The sequence below is a fragment of the Mytilus californianus genome, unplaced genomic scaffold, assembly GCF_021869535.1.
Source record: "Mytilus californianus isolate M0D057914Y unplaced genomic scaffold, xbMytCali1.0.p SCAF_19, whole genome shotgun sequence".
Taxonomy (NCBI): domain Eukaryota; kingdom Metazoa; phylum Mollusca; class Bivalvia; order Mytilida; family Mytilidae; genus Mytilus; species Mytilus californianus.
This window is the reverse complement of record NW_026262667.1, coordinates 2,201,386-2,217,506: the sequence shown is the minus strand read 5'-3', so window position 1 is coordinate 2,217,506 and position 16,121 is coordinate 2,201,386. Positions and strand designations below refer to the sequence as shown.

At 31.4% G+C, this 16,121-nt stretch overlaps 1 protein-coding gene across 1 annotated transcript; it reads right to left on the bottom strand.

Moving 5' to 3' along the window:
• Positions 1-1,646: 1,646 nt before the first annotated feature.
• On the bottom strand, positions 1,647-8,035 carry LOC127726982 (uncharacterized). Its single transcript, XM_052234354.1, has 5 exons — positions 7,720-8,035; positions 6,802-6,829; positions 3,923-4,029; positions 3,435-3,644; positions 1,647-1,673 (listed from the first exon to the last, which is right to left on the bottom strand). The coding sequence occupies exons 1-5, from the start codon at positions 7,978-7,980 to the stop codon at positions 1,647-1,649; spliced, it is 633 nt and encodes a 210-aa protein (XP_052090314.1). The 5' UTR covers positions 7,981-8,035.
• Between the last annotated feature and the right edge of the window lie 8,086 nt (positions 8,036-16,121).

Sequence of the window (16,121 nt, the reverse complement as noted above, 5' to 3'; positions counted from 1 at the left end):
AAACCATCAGTATGTAGTCGGTAAACTTCATTTAAACTTAAAATACCATATACTTAAAATATAAGAAAAATATTATAAATCTGAAATTAGAATTGCTTTAGAAGACAATGTTTGTAAAATGGATACTTAAGGACATAAAAAATCAAAATTACCTTATTTGTTTCTTAAAGACAAAAATTGCTTTACTTTCAAAAGAATTTTGTTTTTCTTTAGAAAAGTTTTAAAATTATATATATAAGTGCTGCTTAATACTAAGGAAGTATACCGATCGATGACAGCTGAAGTAAAATTTTATCAAACAGACACATAGGTCCGAACGTTTTTATATATTTATTATCACTTGCTTGAAAACGTCCGTATTAGAGCGTTCATGTTTAGATTATTACAAAAGAGCGCTTCAGACGCACAAAATTTATAAACTCTTATTTATCATTTTTTTGGCAGTAGTGGATACGTGGGATCTATGACACAGTGAAAATGTGTTCAGTGGGCTGAAACGCTGGGTCATTGACGATAGTCCCATTCGTGGGGCTATTGTAGAAAGTTAATTTCAGTTCGTTCTTCAATTTAAATATTGGATTAGTTTTGGTTTTTTTATATTAAATATCTGATATAACAATAAGTTTGGGATGCATTTACTCGTTATGAAAAGAAATCTGAGTGAGAAAACGTCATACATTTTTCTGAAAGCTTTAATATAAGAATTAGCTTGATGTGTTTTTGTATTAGAACATATGGTAGATTTAAAGTTAGAATATATGACAAATATTTAATTCGTATTCAAAACAAATTCCTATAGACTTTATGTAAAAAAAAAAATTTTTTAATGGAAATGTGTATAAAGGAAACGTGAAGATCCCAACTGAATGTCCATGCCAGCTGTACTTGCTTAAATTACCTTTTTATGTAAGTCAATGACAAACACGATAAAAAAAAATTGTACGTTATTATCAACAACATATTTTGACTTTCGTCCTATCTGCTTAATTTCCCATTACAATTTGTTCACCATGTTGCATACCTTTGTTGTTGTCAGTGCAAGGTAATGTTTAACCTTCTTCTTTGCAATATCTATATTTCCAAGCTTAATGAGAGCTTCAATCCAGATAAGAAAGAATTGTGGGAAAACAGAACATCCTGGTTTTATAGATAAGTGTGCATCCACTATAAAATAGTAAAGACCAATGTTTAAACATTTTAAATTATATCCTATAAGATCATGCTTGAAAGGTCTCAAAATAAAAAATAAAAACATACAAGAGAATCCAATAGCATTATGTACATTATTTATTTATAGTTTCCTATACGGGTTGGGTTTCGCTCATTGTTGAAAGCTGTACGGTGATCCATAGTTGCTTACTTGCCCTTCATTTTGTCTCTTGTTGATAGTTGCTCCATTTGGCAGTTTTACAACATCTCCTTATTTTTATATTATTACTGAAAACTAATACATATCAATGTATTGGTTTTGTTGTTTAAGGACAACTCAATTTTTAATCTGTTTGAGTGCATTCGAAAGTATTATCAAAAAGAATAATAACTTCCGTTATACAATTGAAACTGCTAATGCCTCTTCTATAAACAAGAGCAAGCGTATTCATTTGTAGGAGCATGAAACACACACAAAGTAAAACATTATAAACGTACTAATTATTTACGATTTCTAAAAAACTCTTATTATTTATACATCATTTTGAAGCTAAAAGTGGAAGAACTGTGAATTACTTCATAAAAGACATTTTATTTAATATAAATATGGTAGCTTACTTTTTTTGCAAATTTGACAAGCGTGTTGATACTGTTCCTGAAATATAAATATGATTATACATTAAATTATGTACCTTTCCAAATTCAGGAGTCTTTTATTCAGGGGTTTTCGTTGTTTGGTGTCTGTCATGCTTATTTTTCGTTTACTATTTTTTCATCGATCAGGCTGTTGGTTTTCTCTTGTGAATTGGTTTAAATTTTGTCATGTCTGAGCCCTTTATAGCTTACTATACGGTATGGATTTTTCTCATTGTTGAAGACAATACAGTAACCTTCAGTCATTTGGACTTTGGTGGAAAGTTGTCTCCTTGGCAATCATACCATATCTCCTTATTTTCATATCGAATTTCAATGCAATCGATACTGCTCAAGTACTAACATATTCTCAACTCTTTTTCTGCAAATCCGTACAAGAAAATGTACACGAAGCTCTACGTTTTTTGTTCTTTTTTAGTATGTTTTTTTTATATACGAAATAATGCCACGGTCGTTTTATGTAATGTAATTTGTAGTTTTTAACGAGCATTAAGATTTACATAATTCCTTATATGTTCCGTCTAACGAGTTGTTTTCAACAAGCAGGCAACACCCTACAGAAACCAACATCGCGGTCGTCTTGCTGAATTGTTTCTTAATTTGGACAGATTTCATAAAAAGGCTTATGGAAAATTGACAGAAGAATGCATTTTTTTAATATATATCACGTTTACATTTATGGATGATGTCTTATTAGTAAATAGTTCTCAGTTTGACTATGTCTACCGAAACTATTCCTTCCAACTTGAAATTAAAAGATACACCACCGAAACTGTTACGTCGCTTCAGAAATTGACTTGATGGTATCTTTTATGAGTTTCTACAACCACTGGGGAAATGCCACTAACTAGACCAGAAGTCAGCATTGCTGAGCAGACATGAAAAGTTCCTAGTTATTATATAAGTTATATCTGATGAGTTATCGTTGTTGAAATTAAACTACTGCGTCAATTCGACTGTTAGTGCACTTTCGTCTCCGATGGTATCACAAGTTCAGTAGTCAGCGCTCTTTAGATTCGAGCAAATTATAAGCCTTGTGAAGAAGAAACGCTCGTCTGACATCCTTAATTATAAAACAGACATCTTTGATTAGCGTTTTTCTTTCTATCAATTGCTGTACTTGTTTACAATGCAAATTCTGTTACTTAGTTATTGATGAAGCTGCATGCTTCATTAAGAAATAGTGTTTCGTCAGGTCAATTGTTTCCTGTGCTGTTATATAATGTATAATTCATTTAGCACTCCTTAAAACAAAGCTAACATGTTTTGAGTGTAAAATTAATCTTGTCACCCTCGACCTTAGATTTTTTATAACAATATGTTGTTTTTTGTTAGAAAATAATGTTTTCCGGACGTTTTGTTAAAGTCAGTTTGAATTAGAAACGGGTTTTACAGATTTAGAAACATTAAAGACCTGATATTTTATTTGACTTCAACCTGGTTTGATTCGAGCACTACTGTTGAGTCTTATGTAATCGAAACGGGCGTCTGGTGTACCGAATTATATGCCTGGTATCGTTGAAATGTTTTCCATGTTGTTGGATTTTATTTCAATGTTAACTTGCATTTTTTTCATTCAGGTTTTCATTTTAGGCTCGGTCAAATCATAAATATATTATTACAAGGCATACCATAAACATAAAACATCTTGCTATCTGCATCGAGATGCTATTAATATATTCGACGATACTGCCAGGGTCACTCAGATTCTTCCTCATAGTGATAATAGATATGTTTAAGTCAAGATACACATGGAGAGCCTTTTCGCAGTTATCTAATGTATTTGTTTCCAATAACTCATCAGCTGATGCTTTGATATTTTCTATTAATTTAATTAGTCGCTGAAAAGAAAATACATGCATAAGTTAGGAATGCAATCTATCATAATACCATCTCAATTTCAATAACTGTATGCTCCCATGTTAAAGCTCAGAATTTAAAATATTGAATGGGATATCTCAATCTCATTTTGGATGTTTATCCATTTTACAATAAACATTACTGGCATACACAATTGTGTTAATACTTTAAATATAATATAAACTTATCATATAATATACCTTTATTATAATATTTACATTAAGCATGGTTATACAACTGTTCTCAAAATATCTCTTACCCTATAGTCGTCAGTGGTTGACATTCCTTCTATGACAGGTATCCAAAGTAACCTGACCACTAAATGGTGTAGTTGGTAAGGTTCTATTGTCTCCCTCCGCATATACTCTACACAAATAAAGACAACAGTAGTATACCGCTGTTCGAAACTCATAAATCGGTAGAGATAAAAACAAATCCGGGTTACAAACTAAAACTGAGGGAAACGCATCAAATATAAGAGGAGAACAACGACACAACAAAAAAACAACATTAAAATGTAACACACACAGAAACGAACTATAATATAACAATGGCCATTTTCCTGACTTGGTACAGGACATTTTAAGAAAAAAATGGTGGGTTGAACCTGGTTTTGTGGCATGCCAAACCTCCTGCTTTTATGGCAACGTCAAACACAACACCAAAACGACAACATCACATGACAGGACCACAATACAAATAAATGGGAGAACATATAGGACAAAGAAACACACGAATAATAGGTAACAAAAGGTACTAGGCTTAAAATTCAATACGCCAGACGTGCGTCTCGTCCAGAAAAGACCAACCAGTGACGCTCAGATGAAAAAAGTTTGCAAGCCAAAACAAGTACAAAGCTGAAAAAGCACCGAGGACCAAAACTTCCAAAAATTTGCGCCTAACACAGCCAGGGTTTTCTGCCTGGGACAAGAACATCCTTATTATTTAGAATAATTTATATTTTTGCAAACAGTAAATTTTATAAAATGACTATATAATAGATATACATGATAAAACCGAAGTGGGGACTAACTACAGAATAAAAACGGATACATTACATAAAACAACTTAATCCAACACATAAAAATACACAGCCGAGTTAGCCAAAGCCTTAACGCACAAAGTGACGTCACATTTGAAATTCTAAAAAAACACACAAAGTGACGTCACATTTGAATTTGTAACGTTTGTATTGGGTCGGAAATTCAAATATGTTGAAAGCATTGAAGACATTTATCCTCGAAAAGCGCATATGGTTTAGAAAAATTACTACACTTAATGTAATTGTAATAAGTCGAAGAAAAAGACGGAAAATGCGTGAATAAAAGTCATGTTGATGCATTTCCTGGGTATATCTTATCACTAAAAAGAAAGACTTAAAAGCCCCGGTCCTAAAACATCTAGCGAATTTAAGCATTTTATCATTGTGTTGTTAGTCTTTCTTCGACTTATGAGTTTTGAAAGTCCCGTTGTTATCTTCTGCCTTTTTTCATTTTCAGAAACATGTTTATCAATTATAGATTTCCGATAATATTTCTCTTTCAATCATGTCAGTTCATAACCTGAACACTATGTACCGTCTTTAACTTACTTTCATTCGCATTGAACTCGGTAACGTATTAGCTACAAATACGTTCCCAAAAATAAGATAGAATTAGGATTGATTCAAGATTAGATTTGTAATACTGACATTACGTTTATTAATAACAATGAAAACTACAATACTTATTAATATCAAATTGTGGTAGTAATTAGATAATTAATTATATTATCTAGCTATGTCGTTGTTCATATTATTTCTAACATATATCATACCTGTATTTTCTTAGTTTCGTTATAGTGGTTTAGTATCACGAGAACAAAAATTAATGTATATTCATTACAAAGCGTATAGTGAAGAAAACTAGAAACCTAAACTTCATAAAATGACATCAAAGTAAAAATTATTATCGGGTTGTTTTGTTTTATAATTTTGTTTAGAATTGGACATTATCAATAACATTGATATCGTCGTTTTGGCTTTTCATACTGTGCAAATCTCACTGGAGACGAGTAAGTAGAGTACATCTAAGACATATTAAACGAGATATATTACAACACAGATTACAAGATAATTGTCATATGGTCAGAGTCTGACTTACTACGTTCAACTATTTAACGTATGTCGAACAACACTAGTAATCCAGTTTCCATCAACAGAACATTTCTAATTAGTCTTTTGAATTATATTGGAGTCCTTATTAAGTCCTTATTAAGTCCTTATTTTAGAAGCTGATGCAGCTGGTGGAATCATTTAAGTAGAATTTTGTTTATATACTCTATCTTTATATATATATATATATATATATATTTATTTATTTTAAACAAACAGGATCGTGAAAGACTGTTATGTAAAAGGGAGCAAAAGATACCAAGGGGACAAACTCATCAGTCAAAAACAAACTGACAACGCCATGGCTAAAAAAGAAAAAGACCAACAGACAAACAACAGTACACAAAACACAACATAGAAAACCAAAAGACTGAGCAACACGAACCCCACAAAAAACTGGGGTGATCTCAGGTGCTCCGGAAAGGTAAGCAGATTCTGCTCCACCCGTCGTGTTGCTCATGTAAGTACAAACCTGGTAATAAGTCTAATTCGGTAAGTCACATTCGGGGTAAAAAAGGGGACGGGATTGTAGGTACGACAATTGGAACATATCCGCTGTCATCTGTGAAACAGATATTCCATAACGGTCAACAAACTCGTGATGGCGTCCGTAAAATTTACGAAGGGATGATTTCAACTTCACCATTTGGAACTCTTGGTTCAATAGCTTCCTTATGAGCAGCAACCCTCTATCAAAGAAATCATGAAAGGATTTTTAGAAATTTTAGTTTATGTGTAAAGACAGCTTCACCTTGCCATTTTTTCTGGTAAAATAAAAAAACATAAACATAAACATGTAACCATCATTTCCAACAATTGACATTTATCGTGTTTCCAGTTTTTCGGGTGCTTTTTTGGCTTTTGATTTAATATATTCTGCATTGATTTGCGAGATTCTAACAACACTAAACCGTATTTGCCTATAATTTACAATTGCTTATAAGTTAAGTATTTTTAGTTTCTAATTTACCTAAATAAATACTTACCTTTGTAATATAGCTCCAATTCAACACACTGAAGAACAAAAAGATGAAAAAGAGTTTGCTTTGCTTGTGGTGACATACATTAAAATATTACTTGCAGCAAACCACAAATACTGTATTTCTAAGTTTTTGGTTAGTCGGCTGCAAATTAGTCAAGATTTGATGTATCGAATTTTAGCATTTTCTTTAAATTTTTGTCCAGCTGAATGTTCGATACAGTTGATGTCATCATCAATTATCAGATATAACGTTTATTTTTTATTTTTTGTCTCATTTAACGTATAACTTGTTGAAATCTAGATACTTGCTTCACATGAATAAAAGGAGGAGTTGTGTGTACGTAAAAGAGACAATATTCCAACAGAAAAACAAAATTGCATATAGAAGACAATATATAGTTTTTAACAAAAGACGTTCTTTACAATTTAAATGTTTTGTCACATACAAAGTTTGTAAATAGTAAGTTTCTTATTGCAATTTCAATAAATGTTGGTACTGACACAATTTGTAAGAAACTGGTTGACTGTGAAAAGACAGACAAGATGCCAAGGGGGCACTCGAAAGACATAAGTAAAATAAAAACAGACAATACCATGCCCAAAGTAAAACCACAAAAAGACACCAGAAGCAAAATATAACACGAAAAACTTAAAATTGAACAACACTAACTCTCCAAAAACCAGACTGTTAATTATCAATTTACAAATAATGAAACTGTATAAAAAAAATATATGGTTTCGACTTCCTTAGCTGAAATTAACCGGGGAAGATTATGGATGTCCTTTTCAGATCATTTTGTTTAAGGTCTCATACGTTTTGTAAAATTGGCTCATTATCTTAGCAGCGGACATGATAAAACTTATTCCAGAAACACGTATAGTGCATTCTGAAATTGATAGCATATGCGTATAGTGCTCTCACGTGTCTCATATTGTTTCCTTCCAGAAGTATTAAAGTTCCGTCAGGATTAGCAGGAATAATAGTAGGTATTTCTGTTATTGCGGAATTCTGTAATTCTCTTGTATAGATGATAGATGTGTCACTCTTTTCATCGTTGGAATTATCGCTGTAATAAGGATCGATGTCTGAAAATGAATCGTATTCGTTGTCTTCATCTTCATCTTCATAAGCATAACTGCTCTCTATTCCAGGTAGAGGAAAATCTCCATCGGTATCATCCATTTTCAACAATATTAGCTATTGCTTGGCTTTTTAAGTTCTTAAAGCAAACACCACTTATGTCTGAAATATAATCAATTATTTTTTAATATAAATCATAGTCTATTGAAACAGGTTTCACATTTAAAACTTTTTGTTTTTATCACCTCTTCAACGTTTGTATTGGGTCGGAAATTCAAATATGTTGAAAGCATTGAAGACATTTATCCTCGAAAAGCGCATATGGTTTAGAAAAATTACTACACTTAATGTAATTGTAATAAGTCGAAGAAAAAGACGGAAAATGCGTGAATAAAAGTCATGTTGATGCATTTCCTGGGTATATCTTATCACTAAAAAGAAAGACTTAAAAGCCCCGGTCCTAAAACATCTAGCGAATTTAAGGTTTATCATTGTGTTGTTAGTCTTTCTTCGACTTATGAGTTTTGAAAGTCCCGTTGTTATCTTCTGCCTTTTTTCATTTTCAGAAACGTGTTTATCAATTATAGATTTCCGATAATATTTCTCTTTCAATCATGTCAGTTCATAACCTGAACACTATGTACCGTCTTTAACTTACTTTCATTCGCATTGAACTCGGTAACGTAATAGCTACAAATACGTTCACCATTTTATGTGTACATGTCCATGTCTTATTTTGGTTTCATATGTTAATATTGCTCTTACGTGTCTCATATCATTTTCTTATATAAGTATCAATGTTCCGTCAGGATAAGCAAGAATAATATCAGGTTGTTCATTTACGGTTTTAGTTTCTTCAATTTGTCCTTTTTTGAAATTTAGAATTTTGACATTTAAAGCGAATAACAACCAAAACGGGACCTTAGCAGAAAATCAAGAAGACTCAGTGCGAGTAAGAGCTAATTCTAATAAACCTCCTTACAATTATAGTTGTTGCGATAGTCATATATAACTAGGAATACACCCTGAAATTAACATTGGCACGCGGATGTCAATGGGTAGAGGAACTTGGATCTATTTGTGGTAAATTGAAAGGCTACATTACAGCTAGATTACATGGTATCAAAACCATATGTTGTATTTAAAATCTTGGAATTATATACTACATTGAAATGAAGTATCATATCAATCCAACAAGATAATAGAAGGGGATGAGCTAAAAAGAAACGAGAATTTAATAAATATCCATTAAATTACGAATTTTTCACTTGTTTTAACATTAACGATACCAATTTACTGCACCAAATGTACATTTTGACAATAACTGTCTCTTCAGTGATGCTCGAGGTCACACCAGCAGAGGCATCAACCTAGTGGTAGTAATAAAATTAACGATACCAATGTAACTGCACTAAATGTGTATTTAGACAAATAATATCTCTTCAGATAAATATGCAGATTATATTAGTTTACTTTTACAGCATACGTAATGGAAAATACAAAAAACTTTATCTAAAGCTTGTACTGTTAATATGGAAGCCCCATTTAGGACCTCCCAAAAAAATAATTTGAATTTTATATCAATTCGCTATAACAGATTAGATTCTAGATTCAGATTAGATTCGTGATTTCGAATTCAAATATATACTTTGGGAGGTCCTAAATGGGCTTCCGTACTGTACGTGTGTCATAAAGCATAATTAAAAAAACAATGTGCATTTGTCACAACAACTCAGTATATAGCAAAAGTCTCGTCCCCGCTCATGAAAGATTTCAAATTCAAATAAAGTGTTTTTATAACTATAACTAGCTACAAAATATTATTCTGAAAGAGAAAGAGAAATCTTGGTAATCGCTGTAGTGTTTATTCGAGGCTTGTATATATTTTAATATTATTAAAGCATGATGTATCAAAATGGGCACTTGTCCCCAGTTGAAGACCGAATGTTGCCCTCTAGATGATATCCACGTACAACTTTTCAACATATTCATAACAGTATAACAAAAAATTATTGATCTCAAACTTGTAATTTCTAATCAATTCGTTTTCTGAAAATGAGATTTGCTTTCATTTGTTTAGTTTTACATATTCATTACATTGAAAATTCTTATGTTAGTTATCGAAACATAAAATCAGTGCATTGATATCTACATTGCGTGTAGTTTTGGTATCTTATTACTATTTACCTTTTTACTGTTTACATATATGTAAGGTAACATTAACATTACGTGAAGTAGACAATACATGCATTTAAGTAAAACAGGCTTGATCCACTTTGTGTTATCATTAACTAAATTTATAGCTGCTTACCTTCTTTGAATCATATTTCATTATGTTTAACTCAATGTGTATTGATATACAGATACTATCATTTTGATATTCCCTTAATCAATGATTTACATATATGAACTTTCTCTATTATGTCATTATCAAGTTTATTATTAGAATGATTTTCAAAAAAATACATTTAATTTTCGAACATAAATGAAATACATTGTTTCGGAGCATCATAAATAGGATAGTTAAAAACATTGTCCAGCTTTTAAATGAATTAAAGAATATTTTTAGAAATATTATAATGCACAATATAATATATATTTCAGTAGTCAGGATACGCGTTTCTGGAATTGCGTCAGTTACGTTTGAGACAAAATCATTATGGATCGTAGAACATTTTCAAGCATCAAGGAAGGTAGCTCAGATAAAATTCCTAAGTTCCCATTAGAAACAAATGTTTGTCTAAAACCTTAATGTTTATCTTAATCAAATTAATTTTTTCTTGTTCACAAATAATGTTGGTTTTTAAGCCAATTGAACGGGTAACATAAAATGTTAAAATCTTTGGAAACACCATGTTTTCTTCTACCCCAAAGCACAGATGGCCAGATTTTGCACACCGTTTTTAAAATTTTCAGTTTTCACTGCCCTTTAATTTCGTCATTGATATGACCTCTAAACTGCTTTGATTAAAGCCACAATGATGAGTCTTATGTAGATTTTAAGCCGGGTATCTTTGATGACTTAGCTTTATCTGAAACATTACTTTTTTAAAGGGTACTGTTTTTGGATTGAATATTTTATAGTATTTTGGTCTTGATACAAGATTAAATAGGGTTTGCCAGTATTCGCCATCATTTTGTAGGTCAGTATTTTTAAAAAATTCCTCAAATTACTAGAAATGAGCAACTTTTTTAAAAACGATAATAGAAGTTCATCAAGTTCATCAATAAAGGAGTTGAGACGCCCCGAAACCTCAAAAATCAAAAGTACTTAATCCACCATGCTAATTATATAAAACTTTGGAAAGTGTCTCTATTTTTCGAAAATATGATTGATGTACATAATTTTATCATCGTAATGGTTCATATAGTAGTCTATATATAGCTGAATAGCAATCAATAGATGACCGAAAACAGTCTTATAGCAAGCATCCATATTAGCGTTGAACCTTTGCATCTATAAACGTGTTTACGTCTTATGGATATGGATAACAACCTTTGCAGCTTAGACTGACAATATATTTGACGATTTTTCAATGCGCATTAAAAGAGCTTCACTGCTTTTAGACGAATCTTATTTAAGAAATGTTGTGAAAAATTGAGTATTTATGAGTATGTAAATATTCTACTGAAATTAAGTATACAAGTATATCAAAATGTCCGCACAACAGAAACATAATAAAATAAAATACAAATGCTATCACAATATTCGTAATATACTATATTTAAAGCAATCATATATTTGGTTAATGTTGATTAAATTATATGTTTTGATAAGAGGATAATGATAACTTTTAAATAAAGCAAAGAACGTCAGTTCGTAAGTTTATCTTAAATCAAATCCGAAACAATATATCACTTTCCTGTTTCATAGTTATGATCTTGTAATAATGAATAAGACAGCGATAAACATTTAAAAAGTCAGATTTTTTTAATGCTTTGAACGAAACTTATCTGAATGAAAGACGCACGTGTTGGAAAATATATATCAAACACAAGTATATCTGTAATACAATTAAGGCTAGAATCCATCTGGACACTTAATTTTTGTTAATAAAAAAAAAACTTTTTAAGGCTAACTTAAACTTTGTCTGGAAGGTTTCTTATCCAAATATTTTTTAGCTTAAAGGCGAAATGGTGAGATAAACACATGTATGTTACTTTAATAAATACATATATGTTGGTAAATATCGGAGAACAGAAGTAACATATACCAAAAGGGATAATCAAACTCATAAGTCGAAAACGAACTGACAATGACATGGCAAAAAACGCAAAACGACTAAAAGACAAGCAACAGTATAAATATACAAAACACAACATAGAAAAACTAAAGAGTGAGCAACACGAACCCCACCAAAACCCGGCTGTGATCTTAGGTGAACCGGAAGGGTAAGTCGATCCTGCTCCACATGTGGCATCCGTCGTGTTGTCCATATAATTACAAACCCGGTGATAAGTCTTATTCGGTAGGTCATATTCGAGGAAAAGACGAAGGGATTGTTGGAACATATCCGTCGTCATCTGAAAAAAACAGATATTCCATAACGACCACAGAACTAAACTAACAGTCTTCACCTTGCAACACCTCTCCATAGACAAAGGGAATGACTACTGGGATCGATAACTGGAAACTGCAACATGGTTCAAAAAACAAAAGTCATGGTAAATGCATTCAATATATGAATACCTCGTTTTGTGGTGTTTCCGTCAATGACCTATTTCCATTTATGGTGAAACAGTTAACGTCACAGTACCCAAATTGCACCGATTATCTAAATTACGCTCATTAAGCAAAACTAGCAGCGGAAATCTTACAAGTTTTCTTAGAGACTAAACAATTTTTATTTTTATGATTTGACATTATGCACGTCTTTCAACAGAGCTAAATATATCTAAATATACACAAAACGTTCACAGTATTTATCAACAGGTGAAAAACTCACTGAAAAATGTAAAATCTACAGAAACGTGGCCATGCGACGTACTCAAAAAGTCAACTTTTAAAAATGAAAATATGTTACAGGCATTCATTTCTTAAAAAATTAATAGTAAGAATGAACTATTGTCAAATTCTTGAGATATTTTGAGAAATAAAACAAAACATCAGTTATTCGATTTTACGGATGTAATTTTTAAAAGCATGAATGCAATTTGGGTCCTCCTCATTACAGAATCATGGATGGTTTGGAGGTCGGTTCAAACACTTTTTTCTATGATTCAATATGGATTCAAAATTAAATTAGTGGAACTATAATAGTAAATATCGATGCATCTACAAAATAAACATAGAATGGAAACTTTTGTCTGGGTCATAAATAAACGTAAGTGAAAAACCTGTCAAAATATGTGCAATTTGGGTACCTCACGTTAGGTTTACATCACATTCGCACGGAACTATATTCTCTGAATTGGATAAGTGGATAAACATTGTTTTAAAATCAGCATGTATCTCGTATATTGCCCACCGCCAACCTTTGCCATTGAAAACATAACAATGAAAAACGCTCCATTCTTATTGTTTCCTTCGCCTATACTAGTAATTGTATTGAAGCCATTGATTTATAATTCATAATAGATTAGTCAAATCTATAATACTGCCTTAATTTATAAATTAGTTTGTTCCAATCACTTGTATACCTAAACCATTAATCGTTGGATGAACATAGTTTTTGAACAGACAGTTGGCATTCTAAAGAAAGCCAAAATTCCTCCCAATCTCGCAGACTTGTTTCTCTATTCCTTTGAGTCAGACAGTAGCTAAACAAGAACAATGAAAAAGTATAACAAAAATAACGAACTTCAAGGCAAATGAAGTCCATAATAACTGACAAAATCAAACTCTATCAATCAACGGAACAAGTGAAAAACAACTTTCATATTCCTGACTTGAAATGGATCTAACACTATCTATTACTTTCACGTATATAGATATGTATTCTCACTGAATCATTCAAGGTTGTGTTACTTTAGCACTATGTTCATCGCACCTATCCCATTAAAATAAAATAAAGGAAACAACATCTACAGTTTAGTCTGCTTTATATTTTGGCTTACATCTAAACATTAACAGAGAAAGTGTTTTGTAAACTGTACTTTACTAAGAGTTGACGTAATATTATAATTTTAAATTTGAATTTTTATGTAAAAACATTCCAGTGGCCACATCAACTGGATAGTGAGCTTCCTAGTGAAGGTAAATCCAGAAAAGGCGCTTCGGACGCATGAAATTTATAACGTGTTGTTTTCAATTTTATACCAATATTCTAGAATTACTGTACAAATTTTAATGTATGTTCTTTTATATATAGACTTTGTATACGTTGTGTCAATCCACTGATCGAGATTGGAAAGGGGTTTCAGATATTAAAAAAAAGTTTAACGGCGACATATGTATGTGCCTATATGGAACTCCACCAGCGGTTGTTTTATGACACATATAAATGTTATTTGTAATTTATGGTTATTGGAGACCTTTGATTGTTTCTGTTTGATCAATTCACAATTTGTTTTAATCGAAACGATATCTAACTTGCCACTATGTATAGATATTTGTCTATTGTTGAACACTGTGTTTCAATCTATATATGACACTTGTTTTCCAATCGTACCGTTGTTTGGTGTAGTCTAACGTTTCAAACGAAAAAAACAACGGTCTGATTAATTATAAAACAATAAACGAAAAAACAACAAAATATAAACAGCAAACAACAACAACCGCTAAATGACAGGTTCCTTACTAAGGACAGGCACATACAGAATGGGATTAAACATGTCATAAGCGCTCAACACTCCCTCTAACCTGGAACGGATATCTTATATCACAACATAAAGCAGACTGTAAAATTCAGTTGGAAATGGTTTTACACGAAGTACAAACAACAACTAAAATAAGAACAAGAAATACACGAAGTGCCGATCCGTGTAGTAGTACTCGCAATTAGTTAAAGCTATTTGTCTATTTGTTATAGTTTTCAAAATGATAGTAAATCTATTTTGATTATTTTATATTAAATTAAAAGTTTGCTGAAAATTATTATCAATTTCTTGGTAATTTAAAATGCTTGCATCTTAAAACGTTTGTTTAAGTATACATACATTTTGTTCATCTTTGTCATTTTTCAATGTGCTCTGGCAGAACTAGCATGTTTGATGTTCAAGACGATTTTTTGAAAACTAAAAAAAACACTTTAATTATTGTATTTATGTGATCAATACAACAGTTCGTGACTGAAAATAAGTTTATAAAAATTATGTTTGCATTATTCGTAATATACTATATTTAAACGCAATAAAATGTTGTTAACATTGATTAAATTGTGTATTTTGATAAAAAAAAATACATTGATAACTTATCAAAAAAATGTCACTTTGATAGTTTATCGTAAATTGATTGTATTTTTGTATTGCGTCCTTGTTTTTAGTGTCGGTGTGACGGACATCTCCTTATTCTAATTTTTATTTTGTGTGATAAAAACAGCTTTCAATAAACAATTAAATTGTCAGATTCAATTAAAAAAGACGAGATGTATACTCAAACATATTTGACTAAATAAGGCCTGTTGTCACTATCAAAGTTTTCTTGAAAAATTTTCTTGGTATAAGTTTTTGGTGGATTTTAATATAGTGAAAACCTTTACGGATTTGAATGGAATAGAATCTCATATTTTTCTTGAAACTTGTATGGACTTGGACGGGAATTATCCAATCACAGTGCATTTTTCTCACCTGAATGAAAGGGTCAACACCAGCTATTGTATTCGTATATAGTGTCCATTGTCCATCTCTCTCGCCGTCTTTTGCAAACTGAAACTAAGTAATCAGTAAGAACAACATATGGTCTGAATCATTTTAAGGGTTTGAAGTTACAAAAATATGGGGTTTTTTACGTATGTTTTTGATGAAAAACTTTGATAGTGACAACTGGTCAAAGTTATCTTTGGCCAAGTTTTTGATGAAAACTTTAATAGTAACAACAGATGACTTGGACCAAGTTTACCTGGCCAAAGAAAACTTTGACCAAGTTCAATCAAATAGTGACAACCGGGCTTAAATTTACACTTATACGCAGGGTTCAAGGAAAGAGGGCATAATGTTCATACTATTAAAATTATGGGAGGGCATATCGAGGCTAAGACGATTTTATGCCAAAAAAGAGTATTTTTTCGGTCAAAAGGGATGCGTATGACCTCTTCATCCTCACATGAATCGATCACTGATACCGATATGGAAAAGAATATATA

Bases quoted from the DNA above. Each gene is read 5' to 3' on its own strand.
- LOC127726982 (XM_052234354.1), bottom strand. From the start codon at position 7,980: ATGGATGATACCGATGGAGATTTTCCTCTACCTGGAATAGAGAGCAGT. The intron at 4,030-6,801 runs GTAAGTATTTAT...TTATTTGTGTAG, and splicing joins ATTGGAGCTATATTACAAAG to AGTATATGCGGAGGGAGACA. The intron at 1,674-3,434 runs GTATGCCTTGTA...ATAAATAATAAG, and splicing joins CAAGATGTTTTATGTTTATG to AGTTTTTTAGAAATCGTAAA.